This window comes from Conger conger, chromosome 1 (genome assembly GCF_963514075.1).
Source record: "Conger conger chromosome 1, fConCon1.1, whole genome shotgun sequence".
Classification (NCBI taxonomy): Eukaryota; Metazoa; Chordata; class Actinopteri; order Anguilliformes; family Congridae; genus Conger; species Conger conger.
Genome location: NC_083760.1, coordinates 50,463,134 through 50,483,694, shown reverse-complemented (window position 1 = coordinate 50,483,694; position 20,561 = coordinate 50,463,134). Strand labels below are relative to the sequence as shown.

The 20,561-nt window shown below is 41.6% G+C and overlaps 1 protein-coding gene across 1 annotated transcript; it reads left to right on the top strand.

Moving 5' to 3' along the window:
- Positions 1-10,503: 10,503 nt before the first annotated feature.
- fam210ab (family with sequence similarity 210 member Ab) lies at positions 10,504-18,904 on the top strand. Its single transcript, XM_061227308.1, has 5 exons — positions 10,504-10,622; positions 11,106-11,139; positions 11,618-12,073; positions 13,277-13,388; positions 15,082-18,904. The coding sequence occupies exons 3-5, from the start codon at positions 11,643-11,645 to the stop codon at positions 15,379-15,381; spliced, it is 843 nt and encodes a 280-aa protein (XP_061083292.1). The 5' UTR covers positions 10,504-10,622; positions 11,106-11,139; positions 11,618-11,642; the 3' UTR covers positions 15,382-18,904.
- The last annotated feature ends 1,657 nt before the right edge of the window (positions 18,905-20,561 follow it).

The following is a 20,561-nucleotide window of genomic DNA, read 5'->3' as shown; positions in this document are numbered from 1 at the left end:
CTTATTGTGGAATTTCAAATTGGGGTCCATGGACTCCCACAGCCTAATGTCAGGCTTCTCATAAAACATTCATGCATTTCCAAAACATGAACAGATAACTAAAAGTATCCTGTTAGTCTACTTGGTGGTGGTGGTGGTGGTGGGGGGGGCAGTAACAGGGTGTTGCTGCAAAAGAGCATGTGTGCTCAGTCATCTTACCCTTTATAAATAAAGGTAAAAAAATAATTAATAAATAAGACTGGGAGTCTCCCAAATTCGCAATGTTTTTGCCTTCCACACCACCCTGGGGGCAGAGGTTCGTGTTAAAGGGGTAATCTCGCATTGTGATTCCACGTCTGTATGTTTGCGAATCAATCAGCAAAACATGTTTTAAAAGAGAGCAGGCTGGTGTACAGAAAAGGCAGGCCTGGCTCCCAGCAAATTTGGTGTTGTGGTTACTGTGATTGTTTCTCACGCAGGAGACCAGGGTTAAAGGCTCTTTTTTTTCTTTGCTTTGCTCACTTTTAAAAAACTTTGCAATAACAACTCAGTCCAAGGGGTTTGGGGAAAGCCAATCTTAACTGAAATAGGTTATGATTGCAGCAAATCTCGGTTTAGAGGGTAGAATCGAGCTCACTTCAGAAGTCAAATCAGCCAAAAACGCAGTCTGCCCTCAGGGTGCTGTTGAGGGCAAAAGCCAGAAATTAACCCTGACTTACCCCTACAGTAAAAAACCCCACTGCAGCCTCACAAACATGTATTCCTGAAATGCAGGCCTTTCTCCAGGAAAGCAATTTAACCAGATATTAATATGAGAAATCCGATTAGCATTCTAACTATCTGGTACATGGTTACATACTAGTGATTATTGAACAATAAATTATACAAATACAACATCCCGCCCGCCTGCCGTCAAAAAGATTACTTGTTGTGTTTAAAGTCACTAATGAGGGGTAAGTGCCCTCATTAGTGACTTTAAACACAACAAGTAATCTTTTTGACGGCAGGCGGGTTGTGTATCATCTATTGCATTTTTTTTTTTTTACATTATTGGCATTTGGCAGACGCTCTTATCCAGAGCGACGTACAACAAAGTGCATACCCATAACCAGGGATAAGTTCGCTGAAAGACCCTAGAGGTAAGTACAATTTCAACTGCTACCTGTACAACAAAGATAAGGACAAGGGCCATTTTTTTTTTTTTTTTTTTTTTTTTTTTTTTGAACAAACAAACAAACAGAGCAAAAGTCACCAAAGTTAACTATCCAAACACTGCTTACCTAGCCAACTAAAATACTGATACACAAGTCACAGAGACAACAATTAAGGTTCACAGGGAGGTAGGGAGGGATGGGGAGAGGTGCTGTTTGAAGAGGTGTGTCTTCAGCTTGCGCTTGAAGGTGGGGAGGGATTCTATAGTTCTGACCTCAACGGGGAGTTCGTTCCACCACCGTGGAGCCAGAACAGACAGTAGTCGTGAGCGTGAGGTGGAGGTTCTGAGAGGGGGAGGTGCCAAGCGGCCTGTGGAGGCTGAACGAAGAGGTCTGGCAGGGGTGTAGGGTCTGATGATTTTTTGCAGATAAGCTGGGGAAGACCCTTTAACTGCTTGGAAGGCTAGCACCAATGTTTTGAATTTGATGCGAGCCATGACAGGCAGCCAGTGGAGGGAAGTAAGCAGGGGGGTGACGTGTGAGTATTTGGGAAGGTTGAAGACCAGACGAGCTGCTGCATTCTGGATGAGTTGGAGGGGTCTGATGGCAGACGCTGGGAGGCCAGCCAAGAGGGAATTGCAGTAGTCCAGGCGGGACAGAACCATCGCTTGGACCAGGAGCTGGGTCGAGTAGGGGGTGAGAAAGGGGCGGATTCTCCGTATGTTGTATAGGAAGAACCTGCAAGACCGGGTCACCGCCGCAATGTTCTCGGAAAGGGACAGTCTGCTGTCCATCACCACGCCGAGGTTCCTTGCACTGGGTGACGGCGTGAGTGTGGTATCCCCGAGGGAAATGGAGAGATCCAGATGGGGAGAGGTATTAGCAGGGATGAATATCATTTCAGTTTTACCTGGGTTGAGCTTTAGATGGTGGTTGTCCATCCAGCTCTGGATGTCCCTCAGGCAAGCAGAGATACGGGCTGAAACCTGCGTATCAGACGGCGGGAACGAGACGAAGAGTTGGGTATCGTCCGCATAGCAGTGGTAGGATAGCCCATGTGCAGTGATCACAGGGCCAAGGGAGCGAGTGTAGAGAGAAAAAAGAAGCGGGCCAAGGACTGAGCCCTGGGGAACTCCTGTGGCGAGGGGCCGAGGTGTCGATACCGAACCAGCCCAGGCAACCTGGAAGGAGCGACCAGAGAGGTAGGACTCAATCCAGTCCAGGGCTGTGCCACAGATGCCCGTTGCTGACAGGGCAGACAGGAGGATGGAGTGATCCACAGTGTCGAAGGCAGCAGAGAGATCTAGAAGAATGAGGACAGAGGAGAGGGAGGCTGCTCGTGCGGCATGAAGTGACTCACTGACGGAGAGGAGCGCAGTCTCTGTCGAGTGGCCCGATCTGAAGCCAGACTGATGGGGGTCTAGCAGGTTGTTGTTAGAAAAGAAGGAAGAAAGTTGAGTAGAAGCGGCTCGTTCTATAGTTTTAGAAAGGAAAGGAAGAAGAGATACCGGGCGGTAGTTCTGGATGATGGAGGGGTCCAGGGTAGGCTTTTTTAGCAGCGGAGTGATGTGGGCCCTCTTGGAGGATGCCGGAAAACAGCCGGAAGACAGGGAGGAGTTGACAAGGGAGGTGACAAATGGGAGAATGTCAGGTGTGATAGTTTGGAGAAGAGAAGAGGGGATAGGGTCAAGGGCACAGGTTGTAGGGCGGTGGCAGAGCAGGAGTTGAGAAACATCAGAGTCTGTAAGGGGGGAGAAAGTGGAAAAGGAAGGGATGGGCCTAGAGGGGGGGAAGGGCACAGTGAGGGGGGCGGCGGTTGTAAAGGATCTGCGGATGACTGCGACCTTCTCATCGAAGAAATCAGCAAAGTCATCAGCAGCGAAGGAGGACTGAGGAGGAGGAGGCGGTGCGTTGAGGAGAGAGGAGAAAATGGAGAACAGTTTCCGGGGGTTAGAAGCAGAGTTCTGAATTTGCGTTTGATAGTATTTTGCTTTGGCGGCAGTGACATCGGAAGAGAATGCCGCCAGGAGAGACTGGTAAGTCATGAGGTCGGAAGCGTCTCTGGATTTCCCCCACTTCCTCTCCGCTGCGCGGAGGCTGGCCCTGGAGGTACGGAGGGTGTCAGATATCCAAGGACTGGGAGGGGATGTGCGAGGTGGCTTTGAGACAGGGGGACAGAGAGAGTCAAAGGCGGAGGAGAGAGATGAAAGGAGGGTGGCAGATGCAGAGTCAGCGGGGAGTTTGGAGAAGGATTCGAGAGGGGGGAGTGAGGCGGTGACGGTGCTGGCACAGGAAGAGGGTGAGAGGGAGCGGAGGTTACGGCGGGCTGAGGAAGTGTGGGAGGGAGGAGGGAGAGGAGGATGGGGAGGAAGAGGGAGGGAGAATGAGATGAAGTGGTGATCAGATGTATGCAGAGGGGTAACCGTGAAATTGGAGCATGAGCAGTTCCTTACAAAGACAAGGTCTAGGACATTGCCCGCCTTGTGGGTCGGAGGAGAGTGTTGCAGGGAGAGGCCGAAGGAGTGGATTAGCGGTAGGAAGGCAGCAGACTGGGAGGCTTCTAGGTGGATGTTGAAGTCTCCAAGGAGAATCAGTGGGGTGCCATCCTCAGGGAAGGAGCTGAGAAGGGTGTCTAGCTCATCAAGGAAGTTTCCCAGGGGCCCTGGAGGACGGTAGATAACTGCAATGAAAAGGTTAGTAGGGTAGGATACTGCAACAGAATGGAATTCAAAAGTGGATATGGACAGGTCAGAGAGGGGGAGAACAGAGAATTTCCACGAGGGGGAAATTAAAAGACCAGTACCACCGCCACGGCCGGAAGGCCGGGGAGTGTGCGAGAAGGAGAAGGAGGATGAGAGGGCAGCGGGAGTGGCGGTGTTGTCAGGTGTGATCCAGGTCTCAGTTAGGGCAAGGAATTGTAGGGACTGGAGGGAGGCATACGCAGGGATGAAGTCAGCCTTCCGAGTGGCAGACTGGCAGTTCCATAGTCCCCCTGTGACAGCAAAGTCCTCACAGGGGGTCAGCGGGGGATAGCTGAGGTTTGAGGGGTTCCGACGCCGTGGAGGCCCACGTCGCAGGGGGGGTCTTCGAGGGAGAGAGCAGACTGGGATGGGGAGAAACATAACATCACAAACATTCAGTTGTAGATGTACAGAGCTGTGAGTAGTTTTCCCACAGAGCTTGATCCACACAGCCAACAGTCTCAGAATTGTATTTTTATCATGAAAGACACACTTAAAAAGAAACTTTTGACCATGTTTGGCCAATACGCTTCTTTTGTTGTTTGTATTAGCTAACTGAGCAATTACTGGAGTTAATCTCTTCCACTCAGAAATGAAGATTGCTCCAGGATTTTTTTTTTCCCACTGGATTCCAGCACACCATGAGTTGAATAAGGATATGGGGGGATTTGTGTGAGATAAAAATGGTTTTCTACTAGAATGATCAAACAGAAACAGCCATCGAGCTAATGAAATATACCATGGAACATATACTCTGCTGAGCAGAGCCCAGTAGGAATATTAATGAGAAGGTTACGCTCCGTGCTAATGAGGTGTCCCTGGTCAGATTTGTGATAGGGCATTATTGTGACCTCTATCACATCCTATGCAGATGCAGGGTTCATTATAACATAGCATCATTCATGAATGCTCAGTGCTTCTAACCAAAGATGTCCTCAATCCAGAAAGCAGTGTTCACTTAACAAGTTTTCTATATTTTAACAAGATATTGGTTAAATTAATTTATTTGCCTATGTCTATGCAGCGCCATTCCAATGTGACCAGACAGTTTGAATGAGGAGAAATACTATTAACTAACCCCAGAAAATGACTTATGGGCATCTGGCAGAGAATTTTAAAAATGTTTTTGCTGAGATGGGTGTCTATTGACAACAGCAATTAAAGGCCCACACTCAACAGTGTTCTCTTTCTGGTTTAGTATCGAAAACGCCTACAAAACGTTCACAAAGAGCAGCGATGTCGGTTTTGTTAAAAGTTCTAAAAAGTCCTTAACCCCGTCCCCAGCGTTCCCCTCCGCCTCCTGCGGTCAGCTCCTGTGCTATCGTTTAGCAACCTCATCTGATAATTAGGCAAAAACATATTGGAAAAATAGCAGTTAGACTGTAAAATATGCATACTTCTACCAAACTTGGTTTTACTTGGACCAGTATGGAACACAAATCGAAAGCTCCAGGATGATATGAAAAGCTCAAAAGCACTAAAAATATGCGTGTGGGCCTTTAAAAACCTTGAAGCAAATTTGAGTTATTTCAGGAAACACTGCAGCCTGAGCAACCTGTTTGGGATTCTGAAGCTGAAATGTGTTCACATGGTGCTTCTCTCCCACTGGTATCTCAACATCAACAGCAGCCTGCTGCACCAGTAGCTATAGCCTAACGTATTCAAACGTAGGCTAGTTTAAACTTAAATTCAGAGTCACGCCATAACTTAATTTTAGTTCCGACGTAGAGTTAAGGCACAACTTGAAATGTACACCTACTCCCTACTAGGTGTAAAGTCATGGAAATGGTTTTCTGCTGTGAACAAGTGATGTTATGATGTGGAGGTTTTCACTCATTGTTTTGAGAACTTTAATTGTCATTCGAAAATTGGGCCAAAGTCATTAAGAAAAACTTAATTGACAATGAGGTGGAAAAACTACAAGTAAACTTAAAGGCATCTATAATAGAAAACGGCCCGTAGCGTAGTGGTTAAAGTACATAACTGGGACCCGCAAGGTTGGTGGTTCAATCCCTGGTGTAGCCACAATAAGATCCGCACAGCCATTGGGCCCTTGACAACGCCCTTAACCCTGCATTGCTCCGGGGGAGGATTGTCTCCTGCTTAGTCTAATCAACTGTACGTTGCTCTGGATAAGAGTGTCATAAAATGCCATTAATGTAATGTAAAACTATTTTAAAACAGCCATGAATGTTGGAAGATTTTTGAAATGGCCCCCAAAAACAGTGGTGTGCAAAAATGACCCTGGTCAAAAAACCTTTTACAATTAATATCTAAGTGAACAGAAGCGAATCTGACCTCTAAATGGTTAAACGCTTCCTGCAGCCAGCTAAGAGTCTTTCAATTCTTGGTTTTGGAATGTGTCCCCAATCCTCCTGGCAGAACACCTCTAGCTCAGAAATATTCTTTGGCCTCCTTGCATGTACGGTATGTTTGAGATCTCTCCACAGATTTTAAATAATATTGAAGTCTGAGGACCATGGTGACTATTCCAAAACCTTCATGTCTTTCCAGGAGGTACTTCATGTTTGATATCGAGGTATGGTTTGCATCATTGTCTTGCTGGAATACCCAACCTCTCTTCAACTTCAATGTCTGGACTGAACTTCAAATGTTAGCCTCTAGAATGTGTTGATATTTGGTGGAATCCATTCTTCCTTCCACAAATCCAAAGCATAATGGATCCACCTCCATGCTTCACAGTTGGCAAGGTGTTCTTCTCTACAGAGGCTTCAACCTTTTTTCTCCAATCATCCCTTCTTTGGTGGTGGCCAAAAAGTTCAATTTTGGTTTTGTCAGTCCAAAGCACATTGTTCCAAAAGGCTTCAGGCTTTTTTTTTTGTTGCATACTTCAGATGCTTAAACTTTTAATGAGGTTGTTCTTTCTGGCAAATCTGCCAAGTCTTTGTTGTTTAAAGTATGTTGAATTGTTGTTCTGTGAACAGCTAGACCTGTGTCTGCAACTGTTTTTTGCACCTCTTTTGTAACGATGTGTGAGTTCTTCTGAGCATTTCTCACCAGGTCTTGGGCCATTCTATCTGAAATCTGTCTTGGTCTTCCAGAGCTTGCCTTGACTTCGATTGTTCCATTTATCTTCCATTTTCTAATGTTTCTGACAGTGTAAATAGGTAGTTTGAAACATTGAGAGAGTTTTTGTAGCTTTCTCCTTCTTGGTGGAAATGAACTTCATTCTGATATCCTTGGACTGTTTAGAGGAACCAATGACAGGCAGAAACACCAGACAGAATAGCCACCGTAGTTGGACAATTTAGAAGGCATGGAGTTACTTCACAATAAAAAGTTCAGCCCTGGAATTATACTGGTCATCATCTTTTTAAAAAGTAACAAAGAATAATCCAAAAGGGTGCACAGGGCTCTTTTCCTTTTTTATCATTTATAAACAGTACAAAATGAAAATAAAAAGCAATCTTGCTTTAGAATTTGCACAAAGGTTTCATGTTTAACTCTGTACCAGGTTTGCTTTCGATCACGTAGAGATTCATTGTAACAGACATTTAAACCAGGGGTGGCCAAATTTTTTCACCACACTGTATATTATGTGATTTAACAAGTATTGCAGTTCATTCAGTCGGTTTTAAGTCCTTCAGAAGAAAAAAATACAGTAATGTTAGGAATTCTGAGGATGTTTGATCCAATGATCGTCATAAACCAGACAGATCTATTTCTATATATGAACCCGTAATCTCCGATCATATGAGAGCCGTAAAAAAAGAACCGAGCGGCTTTCAAGTGTGTTCATGCTTGCAATACTAATCAAAGCCGCTGGCTATGTGATCTGTGGATTGTTAGTCATGCAAAACTGCTACCGAGCAGCTCTTCTTTCAGTAGGCGTTATGTTAGGATAATCAATGATGAGTTGTGCATTAAAGGGCTTTAACCTACAGCACGGAGGAGAAGAACCAACCAACAGGCCTGTTTCTAGTGGGGTGAAAGTTGTTGATAATTCTAGGGGCCGTAGCTTGTGGGCCCACATTATATTAAAAACAGGGGGCACAGAGCAATATTTTACTTCAGGGGTCCCAGAATTCTTAGCTACACTCCTGCCAACCCTGATGCAAAGACCATGGTATAATGCATTTTAACAGTTGGTTTGACATTTATTTATGATCAAAGATGGGAAACTGGGAAACAGTAAATTTTGTAAGTTCGAACCAGCAGATCTACGGTTATGCCAATCATTTTAATTTGAACATATATCCAGTTTCACATTCTGTTCCTTTTTGTTGCAATTTTCATATACACTCACTGAGCACTTTATTAGGAACATTTTAACGTTATTACACCTACTTATTCATTCGAGTATCTAATCAGACAATTGTGTGGCGGCAGTGCAATGCATACAATCATGTACATACGGATCAGGAGCTTCAGGTAATGTTCACATCACATCAATCAGAATGGGAAAAACATTTGATTTAAGTGACTTTGACCATGGAAAGATTGTTGGTGTCAGACAGGGTGGTTTCAGTATCTCAGAAACCACTGATCTCCTGGTATTTTCACACTAGTCTCTAGAGTTTGCAAAGAATGGTGCAAAAATTTATTCTGTGCCTGATTTGGGGAATATACCAACCCGAGAGTAATGTCACCACTTTGTCTACATTTCATTTCATTACACTAGTGTTTCTGGTCATTTAGGACAGGGTGACAATGTGTGATAACTTCTGGAGCGAAATTTAGCCTGGCAAAACTTACTGGCTAGACTCATTTGAGACATACATCCATTATTGTGCTTAGGCATTTAGCCCTTTTTTTGGTCGGTCTAGGGGGGGGGGGGGGATACAAGTAATTCTTTGTTTAATTTCCTGCAGTAAGTTATGAAATGTACCCATCCCTGCAGATCTGATGATCTATGCCATCATTGGACAAAGTGTTTGCATAAATAGATCTCTTATTTATTCCATACTTGATCTGTATGTCAAAATCAGCACGCCAGTGGGTGGGTGTTTCATCAATTGAATTAATTGTTTACTTTCATGGCTAAAAGGGAATAACTTCTCGCAACACTCTCCTTGCTGTCTTGCGCGTGACTATGCATTCCCATTTATCTTTTAGCACATCAACGGTGTGAGGCGATTTCTCATATAAAATCTCATGAAATCAGAAGTAAATAAGACCAAAACACCATGTCCGATGGAGGATGTATATACACACTGGCATTATTGAAAACAACACGTTGTCATTCATGGTGCATTTGCCAGACTGCATCCAAAACAAAACTTGGAGTTCATTCTGATTCAAATTTCCGATGTATTCCGTTTCAACTGACAATCACATGTTTTGTCATGTCAATCTGCTGAAGATAAAACGGATTAGGCTTGATCAGGAAAACTGGGAAAACGATGTTGTTGCTGGAAGAAATGGTTGTGGGCACCTAAGGACAATTTTACCTCTAAACCATATCAAACCAAATAGTTCTAATGGGGTGCATTAGTGATAGGATGCATTAGTGTGCTGCTACATTTTTCAACTTAGGAGCTCATGTGCTCCTTAAAAAAAAAGTTAGCATAGAGCACTGAGCAGGCTTTTCATTATTCATTGTTTCATTTCTTAATTACTTAATTACTTACTTGCGCAGCAAGTAATCGGTTACTTCAAGAGGGAGAACTCGAGAATATGCAGAATCGGGGCCAAGATCATTTTTTCATTTTTTAATTGCTTACAGGCCCCTCGGCGGACAGGCACCATATTATCGCTGTCATACACATTGCTGAACATAGATTACGAAAAGCATCCCACTGAAGTATTTGCACAAATTACATTTCTTAACACTGGTTCAGTTCCGCTGCCTCAAGGCATTTAGAAACAGACCGTGTTTTATCAGATAGATGCCTTCAATGCCTGAGACTGTACTATCACATGAATATATCAGATGTGTTAAAACAAATAATTAAAAAACACCAAAATAATTTTTAATTAAAATCGTATTGTGTTTTATGTTATTTCTCCCTCATGCTTACCTTGTTATCCATTCAACGTAACCTATGGAAATATCCAATCAGATGGCGCCATCTGCTGGCACATACATAACATATCAGAAAAAGGCAAACGCGGGACAGTGGATTTTGTGAAGATCAAAAGCTCGAAAACTAAAAAAAGAAAAACTATTAAAAACAGCCACGACGCCATATTTTCAAAGGAGGTGGCTGCAAACTCTGTGAAAACGCATGCACACACGAACATGTGATAACTTGTTTTTACGAGTCTATATAAGAATAAGTATTATTTAAAGATAAATAAAAAATGTATAGAGCCCACAGCAATAAATCCAGGAATAGGAATGATTTACTGTGTAGGCTACATTCACAATATATATCCTATGTATGTAAAAAGTGGCAGTGAGATCTCATCTGATGCGCCACTCGGCACTAAGCCAAACAAATTACAGTACGAAGCTATTTTCTTCCGTCTCTGAAGAATAGCCCTGTGCAATGCTCTCATAACTACAGTACTTCCTGTTCCATCCGTTTTTCAGAAAGCATTAAAAAAAACACTTCTAGGTAAGCACTGGGAAGTGGAGTTAAATGGTGAGTACTTCGCGTTAGCTTTAAAGGCGCGTGCACTGTGTGAACTACATTTCCCAGACTACTGTAGGCATCCAAATGCCATGTGGGTGAATTCATTTTAGCCATACAGTTATCTGAATGACAGAAGGGACACGCATGGTGACCCTACAAGTGGAGTTGAAATGTTTCATCATCGTACAAGACCAAGCTTCTTACAAGTGAATGTATGCTTTTTTTTTGTGTGTTTTGGGATATGCTAATGCGATATGGACTACAAATGTTAATTTACTGAAAATCAGATTAGTTGGCTAGCTCGCTAACTGGCTAGCTAGGTAAATTGGCAAGTGTTCAGGATCGGGCCTGAACTGCTGTAAACCTGGAAACAATGTTGTTGCTAATGTAGCTAGCTAGTCTATTTATGCACTTGTCTTCCGAAGTATCCAGCTAACTAGCGGTTTGCGACCTCCACGATAGTTAGCTGGAACTAGTGACCTCACTAGCTAATTTGATGTGTCGTGTTGAATGGTTTATTTTTGTCGTAGCTAACATTTATAGACAATTTCTTTGAAGGTTAACGTTTGCAAATGTATTGTCATGCACATTGTTTCTACATATCTGTATTAGAACTTAGCTGACGTTAGCTATGTATCTACATTGTTCAATTAAATAACATCTCATATGAATTAAAATGTGAATGTTTTTTTCAGCTTGTGCGTCTATGGGTTTGAGCAGTTCTTTCAGGTGAGGTTACTGTCTTAACTTTTTTCTTTTTAAATATATAACTGACGAATCTTGTTTTATGTTTAATTTTTTTCTAGTGCGAACCGATCCCGCGCCTTTACATGTTAGTATTTGGTAGTTTCCAGCGCTACAAACGTTAGAATATGCACTTGAAGTGAATAGCTGTACATTCAGAATTGTATCATTAGTTTATTTCTGTCCAGCTTAGTCATGGCATTCGTCTTTAAACATTCTAAATGCTTCAAACCTATTTTAGTTTGAAGCACTGTTTTTGTTGTTGTAGTAAAATATAGGTGTTTTTCTATTTTCATCTTCCTAGTATTCAGCCTCCGTGCACCTGCATTAAATATTAGAATGTGTTTTGTGAATTACAATCTCTCCCCAGTGATGGAATCGTCTTTGATTAAATAAACTCCCGAAGTATGAAGCTTACTTTTCTGATGTCCTTACTTACTTGTGGCGTTGATGCTGCTTACAGTGACTGCTGGTCAAAGTGACGGGAGATGCTACGTCTCCTGTCCCAGAGGGCCGTGAGGCAGATCGGCACATTGCACCATGTGCTCCAGGGCCCTGGTGTAAAATGCCTGCCCGCGGCAGTCCGGTGCACTGGGGAGACAGCTCCCCACTCTCGCTGGGTGAGTACCTCGGTGGCAGTGAGGGCTTTCACACCGCACAAGTCGAAGGCTGAGGAGGAACCTCAACCCGTCCCACCCCAGAACCAGGCCAGCACAGGCCCACAGCACACAGCAGAGCCGGCACAGGCCCACGCAGCGCCGCCAGAGGACTCTGCGGAGGTGGATCCCCTCCAGGACAAGTCCATTGGCCTTGTCCAGAGGTTCAAGAAGACTTTCAAACAGTATGGAAAAGTGATGATCCCAGTGCATTTTCTGACTTCTTCCATGTGGTTTGGAGCATTCTATTACAGTGCCATGAAGTGAGTAATATCACTCCTTTCTCGCAATCTGCCACCTCTTTACCTAATTTGTGAATGAGAGAGACAAAATTGCTGCCAGAACATGGGTCTATACGGCAAATGAGCTTTTTCACAAATTCATTTTTTATTGATTGAAGTGCCTCTTAATTGAAGAACTGTTTTGCTGTGTGCTGCTTCACATAGAGCATTCATATTTAGCTGCAAGGTGTGCAGGCTTTATGTTGCTAATTAGCTGTTAACTTATGAAGTAAGGCAGCTGAGTGCAGTTAACACACCTCACCTTCAGTATGACTTTAATGGGTACACAACAAGGGCCCACTCTGCAGCTCTCCAATGGACAAGAGTGAATACCACTTCTGTAGACATGTCTTTATTGCGAGTCAAAATGCCTTAAGTTATTGATCATGTCTGTGTAGTTTTATTACTCCTTTACTTGAACCATTTGTTCCACTCTTGTGTGGATAGAAGAGTAGCAAATTGGTTTCTTCACCCTAGAACCCCTGTAAAACTGGCGTGTTCAGGTAATAGTTTCAGCATGGAAAATTGGCCAAACAGTCTAGACCAATGGTATCTAAAAATATACAGTGTAGCTTTTGTTTTAGCCCACTACTACAACATCTGATTCAACAAATTAACTAATCATGGTCTTCAAGTAGAATCAAGTGTCTTGGTGCTGGGCTAAAACAAAAATGTGTGCCCACAACAAGCCCATTTCCAGTGGTGGTCAAACTACAAAAATGCTGTACTTGAGTAGCCTAGGCTACTCTATATAAATTTATACTTGAGTATAAGTACAAAAGTACTTGCTTTTAAATGTACTCAGTTCTTTTACTTCCGATACTTAAGTACATTTAAAAGCAGGTACAAGTATCAAGGTATCAAGTAGATATTTTACATAGAGTAGCCTTGGCTACTTCTACTTTTACCCTTGGTAACATCTTACTTGGCTATTTCTACTTTTACTCAAGTACAGCATTTTTGTACTTTGTCCACCACTGCCGTTTTTAGATAGGATTGGACACCCCCTGCTGTAGGCTACTGTAGACAGGTTCTTTGAATACATACAGCTTTTATTTGTTCTAAAAGTCTCAAATTACTCAAAATGTGCTGCTGCTCACTTTACCTGCAAGTTCCGATTGTATGTGCCAATTGTGCGTGCTTTCTTTGTTTAACAAGGTTTTTTATTTTGTTTTTTCTTGCAAGGGGTGTGAATGTGGTTCCATTTCTGGAGTTTATTGGTTTGCCTGAAACAGTTGTTGGCATGCTGAGGGACTCTCAGAGTGGCTATGCGCTGACTGCCTATGCCATGTATAAGGTAAGCGCAGTGGCTGAAATGTATCAGATTTCCTCACACAAATGTCTTTCAAATATAACCTCATTTATTACAACATTAAAAGGTGCTAACATGGCATTTGGCAGACGTCTCCAATGAAGGTCTGCCAACTAAAACTTTAGCTTTTTCAGTGTGTTAATAAGCAAATTTGCGGTATTTATCCTCCCCATGCACTTGTGGGTGAATTTAAAAGTTGTGCAACCATCGTCACGTTAGTATTTAAAAAGTCTAAGGGAATAAATCTGCGTAGACAATGGCCCGAAATGGCACCCTTGCCCACTATTGAGTATACAACTTGTTTCAGACATGGCCATTGTCTTTCTGAAACAGGAAGGCGTGGATTTGATCCCGGCTTCATTTATCAGCTGTGTGTATGCACAGGTTCACTCACAGACTATACATTCACTAAGCTTTGTGCTTTATTGCATTTAAAATTGAAAGTGGGTTACCTGTAATTTGCATTGCAAGCCACAAACAGGAACCAGCCCTGGCACTTTTGTTGCCCGAGTTTTTATTTTAGCCTTTTTTATTTTTTACATTTTAATTGCTTAGTAACAGCAAATGATTGCATTCAATAAAAACAACTATTTACAATAAGTTAAGGCAGGTGAGACCAACACCAATACCAAAACCAGTTTTAGTTTTACATGACTATAACAACAAAAATAAATGGTATAAATATAAATAGTACACGCAGTACAGCTTTACCTATTGTTTAGCCAATGATATTTTTTTTTATTACTCAGCCTCACAATAGCTCCCTTGACTGTCATTGGCACAACTATGGGCCTCATGTTGACAAATGCCAATAACTGACTCCAAAGAGCGTAGAATCAAGAGCATATACTAAGAGCTTTCATATATCTGCACCAAGCAAGCGATTGAATATACCTTACTATTCAGAAGCAGCCGAGAATGACAGACACTGCTGTCTTCCTCATGTTGTCATACCCCAACAACAATCTTCAAAGACAATTGCAAAGACTAGAACGTCTACAGCTCTCTTCTGCATTCACTAACAACACAAATTAATCCACCTGCCTAACGAAACACATCTGTGAAGCCAATTCACAAATACTCTTAGCACCTTTAAAATGGGGGGATCATGTACAAACAGTTCTGTCATTTCTAAATGGTTCATCCAATATGGATGAAAATACTCTCAAATTAAAGCTGACAATCTGCACTTAAACCACATCATGGTTTCCTTCCAAGCTCAGTGCTAGAGTACAGAATCAAAATAACCAAAAATGCGTCACTGTCCAATTAATTATGGTTCTCACTGCAAGTATGATTTATGCTTTATGATTTCTCAACAAAACATGCAATAGATGTGTATGTAACTTTTATAGCACCATGTCTATGCAGGATTATGGATTTGAGTGTATGCTCAACTTTACGATGGATCTCATGACAAATTTGATAAATTGAGCCCCTGGTTTTATGCTGCCATTTAGTAATACATTTATTTGACAAAATATTTTTTATTCACTTTGGGGATGGATTAACTATGAATTGTTTTATAAAGAAAACACTTTCGATTGTGGTTGTTGTAATCTAAATTGAATACAGAGATAGGTCAATGAAAAGCCCTCCTATTGCTATTTTGTTAATATTATTGATTTAAATGAGTATTTTTATTTCGGATAAGTAATGTGTGCCTGTGTTTGTGAAGATTGCCACCCCAGCCAGGTACACCGTGACATTGGGCGGAACATCGCTCACGGTGAAATACCTCCGTAAGCACGGTTACTTCTCTACTCCGCCCCCGGTCAAAGAGTACTTCCAGGACAAAATGGAGGAGACCAGAGAACGCTTTTCAGAGAGGATGGAAGAAACTAAGGGGAGGTTCTCTGAGAGGATGGAGGAGACCAAAGAACGCTTTTCAGAGAGGATGGAGGAAACCAAGGACAAGCTGTCAGAGAAACTGCAGGAAACCAAAGACAAAGTGTCTTTCCGAAAAAAATCAGACTAACTTCAGTTGTAGTTGGAAGAGCAGACTCTCCATATCTGTTAATCAGCATTCTCAGTTTAATTGTGTAATATGCATGTGATTCCTGTTTTAATCCCAGCAAATATCCTCCTTATGTGCTGGCTGGCACAACGATCCTGTGCACAAATAATTATCTTAAGGTGACTGCAGGGAAATGAGCTTACATATTTCTTGAACAATTCCGACTGGTAATGCAAAAAACCCAGTCCCGGAGATGATGTATTGAATGTCAAATTTCAGTGTCCTCTCTCTGGCATCGGTATTGCTTCACCATTTTGGGATTTTGCTGACAGTTTCACAACTGAAAAAAGCTGAAAGATTACTGGGTATGCTGTATGAATGCTTGTTTTCCATGTGTACTTACCCTCACAACTGTAATTGACAGCTTCAAAGGGAGTAATTGTCATCTAAAACATCTATCTAGAAAATAAAAGGTAGTTCACTACCAACTTTAAAATGAATCTTTGCTAAGACAACTGAAGCCTATTCTAAGGCCTGAATTTACATACAGTCCCCTCCAAAGGTATTTGAACAGCAAGGCTAATTCCTTTGTTTTTGCAATACACTGAATACATTAGGGGTTGCGATAAATATATGAACAGGGACAAGGCTTCTGCATTTTTTTATTTCCTGATATTTAGATGTGTCAAATTACTTGGAGCATAGCACCTTTCATATCAGACCACCCAAATCTTTAGGTGAGCAAAAGTATTGGAACAGCGAGTAAGTAAATGAAAGTAAATAACACTTAATATTTGGTAGCATATCTGTGGCTTGAAATAACTGCATCAAGCCTGCCACCCATTGACATCACCAAACTGTTGGATTCTTCTTTTGTGATGCTTTTCCAGGCTTTTACTGCAGCCTCTTTCAGTTTCTGGGTTTTTTTCCCTTTAATCTCCTCTTCAGGAGGTGAAATGCATGCTCAATTGGGTCTAGTGATTTGACTTGGCCAGTCTAAAACCTTCCACTTTTTTGTTGTGTTGGCAGTGTGTTTTGAGTCATTGCCTTGCTGCATGATGAAGTTCCACCCAATTGAATTGGATTTTTGCATTTCTCCGTAAACTGGCGGACAGAATGTTTTTGTAGATCTCTGAATTCATCCTGCTGCTACCATCATAAGTTACATCATGACACTTCCTCCGCTGTGTTTCACAGATGAGCCTTTTCATCGCTTTGGTAGAGGTTAATCTAGGTCTCATCAGTCAGTTTGCAAATTGGAATCTTGCCTAATTACTCTTACTACTGAGGAGTGGTTTACATCTTGTGGTATAGCCTCTATATTGCTGCTCTCTAGGCCTTCTTCAAACAGTTAATGGTTGGCATTTATATAGCGCCTTTATCCAAAGCTCTGTACAATTGATGCTTCTCATTTGATTGAGATACCTTCACCCCTGCCCTCTGGAGATGTTTGTGATGTCACTGACTGATGTTTTCAGGTTTTTCTACACAGCTCTCAACATTCACAATGTTTCTGTCATTTTCCTTGGTCGACCTGTTCAATGTAAATGGTAATGGTAAATGGTTGGCATTTATATAGCGCTGTACAATTGATGCTTCTCATTCACTCATTCATACACACACTCACACACCGATGGCGATTGGTTGCCATGCAAGGCGCCGACCAGCTCTTCAGGAGCATTTGGGGGTTAGGTGTCTTGCTCAGGGACACTTCGACACAGCCCGGGCGGGGGATCTAACCGGCAACCCTCCGACTGCCAGACAACTGCTCTTACTGCCTGAGCCATGTCGCCCCTCTAATGTCTCTAATGTCTTTCTTTTTCAGGACATTCCAAGTTGTTGTACAAGCTATTCCCAATGCTTGTGCAATGGATTTCCCCTTTTTTCTAAGCTTCAAAATGGTGTGCTTTTCACCCAAAGACAGTTCTGGTCCTCATGTTGGTTTATCTTTTCTAACACAAATGCAGTCTTCACAGGCAAAACACAAGGCTAAAACCAACAGTAGACATTCAGTACTATTTATTGTTTAACCAATCAATCTAACAGGACACATCTGGGCAACAAGAGAACTGTCAGTCACATGTTCCAATACTTTTGCTGACGTAATAAATTGGTGGTCTGACACAAAAGGTGATATGTTCTAAGTTGTTTAACAAATCTTGACGAAAATACCAGGAAATAAAATCTGAAGTTCGGATCTCTCGTACACCTTTTGGCCTCAAATTCAATGTCTTCAGTGTATAGCTGAAACAAAGTAATTAACCTTGCTGTTCTAATACTTTTGGAGGGGATTGTATTTGTCCACTTTAAAACAGATTTGCCTTTTCCCAGATTTATTCTGGATTGTTCTGTAGAATAGAATGTTATTGAAAGTGATTATATTTTGCTTTACTTCAGAGCTATGGAATGCCCACTTCATTATATAATCTAAACAAAGTATCAAATGATGGCTGTGCTTGATCTGTGGAAATTCAAGTAATTGCACTATACTGAACAGATCTGAACTGTTTTTTAATACTCCAAGAATTTGTTAAAGGGGAATTCCACACAAAAATTAAAAAACAGAAAATGCATAAGAATAGCTTAAGAATAGTTGGTCCAATTTAATGTGACACATCCAGCTGTGTATTGCAGAAACTAGGATGATGATCATGACAATTTCTATGGGCTGATCATTTGAGGTGGGATTATGCTTTAAATATGGATATTTAACAGAAAGCTCATTTAGGGTGCTGATTAAAAGCTTGTGGCAAGGTATTTGGTTGAACTAACTAAAGAAATGTCTTGTTCATTCCGGATTGTCTATTGCCAGTGAGAGTAATTGTTTTTGTAACAGTGTGACACGCTTCTTTATTGTTCACTGGCGGCCAATACATGTAAATGTCACTCTTTGTTGATATACATTTAAGAAACTAAAGCATATCTACTCATTGACTGATTTGGAATAGTGTACTGTAAGACCTGTTAAATTAAATGTAGCCTGATGCGCAGTTTAATGCTAATTAACCTCATTTTAATATTTCATAATATACATTTCTGGCATTGTACAGTGCACTTGGGCAGGACAATATGGATACAAGATCCTTAATGGTTCAATTAACGTAGGTTTGAAATGATACCGATATTGATGCCTATTCAGACATGGGTTTCAATCATTGATTATTGCTCAGTGTCAGTCATATCAGATCTAGTAGATTGTAGCTACAGTCTACCAGTGGCAGTAATTTAAGGAACGGCTTTAAATACACAGGGTTCCTCATGAAAATACGGTAACATTTTGCTGAGGAGCCTGAGGTGACTGAAGGGTGGTTTTGAGCAACTATACCCTGTCAAAGACCCTCTGGGTTGGCTGTATTAAGGAGATCCCGTAGAAAGGCCTTTTTTAAGTGTTTCACATTTCATTTGGGAACACAGCACTAGCTTTGTCTCAGGTTTTGTATCCATCCCATTTCTCCCAGCGGCTGTGGTTTAAAAAGTTTAAGAACTTTTAATACAGCTACAAGTGTTATTGGGATTCTACCCAAGGAATAAAAAGTACAAGAAATGTGGTTTTATTTTGGTTTTATTCATTGTAAGCAGTGATGCTGTACGAGAGAAAGTGTTTGCTGTGCTGACAAAATGGTGGCCACAACAGTCCCGGCTTCTTCCTCCACAGTCTCCAATACGCTCTTGCTTTGATCTTGTTCAGCATCGCAAATTATTTACATTACAATTTAGTCATTTAGCAGACACCTTTAATCCAAAACGACTTAGTAAGTGCATAAGTTCCTCAAAAAGTGAAAAGAATCAATTCCATAAACTCGCATGTAGTGCGGTCAGTAACAAATGATAAATAGTCATAGTAAGTGTAGATAAATAAAATAAAAAATGTAATTAGAGTTTATAAAATGAATATTGGATTGGGGAAGTTCAGGAAGGAGGAATAAGGTACAGTCTGAAAAGGTGCGTTTTCAGTCTGCATGAAAATATGGGGGGGGAGGGACTCTTCCACTAGGCATGTCATTCAACCGAATGAAATGACTCATTGGAGCTCCCAAAAGGCTCAGCTGGTAGACACAAGAACATAAGCTGGATCCCGAGGCAAGGGGCCAGCTTTTGGTTCTCAACCTCAGCTCCGGAAATAATAGCACCCTCTGGCTTTTCGAGCGGAATTATAGATATCCCCATAGGGTTCCATTCATTTTTCACCGCAAAATAAAAATACTTCCACTCATATATTGATGTTACTCCTGGGCATTATATTAAAAAGGAAAATCAGTCAAATCTTTTTTTCATACCACACAGAAAAATATATGATTTTAAATCTATTGATAAAAGGAGTAAATGTTGTGGATAAAAAGTATACCAATGAATAGTTTGGGAAAACTGGAATTGGAAACAATTCTTCAAGCAAAACAAAAATGTAATACTGAATCAGTATTACATTTTTCTTTTAGGTGAGCAGAAGAACATGTGACTGACAGGTGTTTCTTGTTGCCCAGATCTGTCCTGTTAGATTGATTGGTTAAACAATAAATAGTTCTGAATGTCTACTCTTGGTTTTAGCCTTCGGTATTGCCTGTGAAGACTGCATTTGTGTTTTAAAAGATGGAAGACCAAAGAGCTATTTGGAGAAAAGCAGGCCATTTTGAAGCTTAGAAAAGAGGAGAAATCAATCAAAGCCATTGCACAGGCATAGGTGGTAGCTTGTACAACAACTTGGAATGTCCTGAAAAAGAAAGAAACCGTTTGCGTACTGAACAACAGCAGTTTGCTCAGAAACAATGTCAGAGCCGTGAAGAAAAACTCAAAAACATCAGTGACATCACAAACAATCTCAATCAACCGTTTGACTTAGAGAGCAGCAATATAGAGGCTATGCCACAAGATGCAAACCACTCATCAGTAAGAATCAGAATGCGAGATGACAATTTGCAAAGCAGTACAGAGATGAGCCAAAAAAGTTCTAGAACAAATGAGATTGGACTGATGAGACCAAGATTAACCTTTACCAAAGTAATGGAAAGGCCAAAGTGTGGAGAAAGAAGGGATCTGCTCATGATCCAAAACACACAAGCTCATCTGTGAAGCATGGCGGACAAAGTGTCATGGCCTGGACTTACATGGCTGCTTCTGGAGTGGGCTCACTAATCTTTATTGATGATGTAACTCATGATGGTAGCAGCAGGATGAATTCTGTCATTCTGTCTGCCAACTTACTG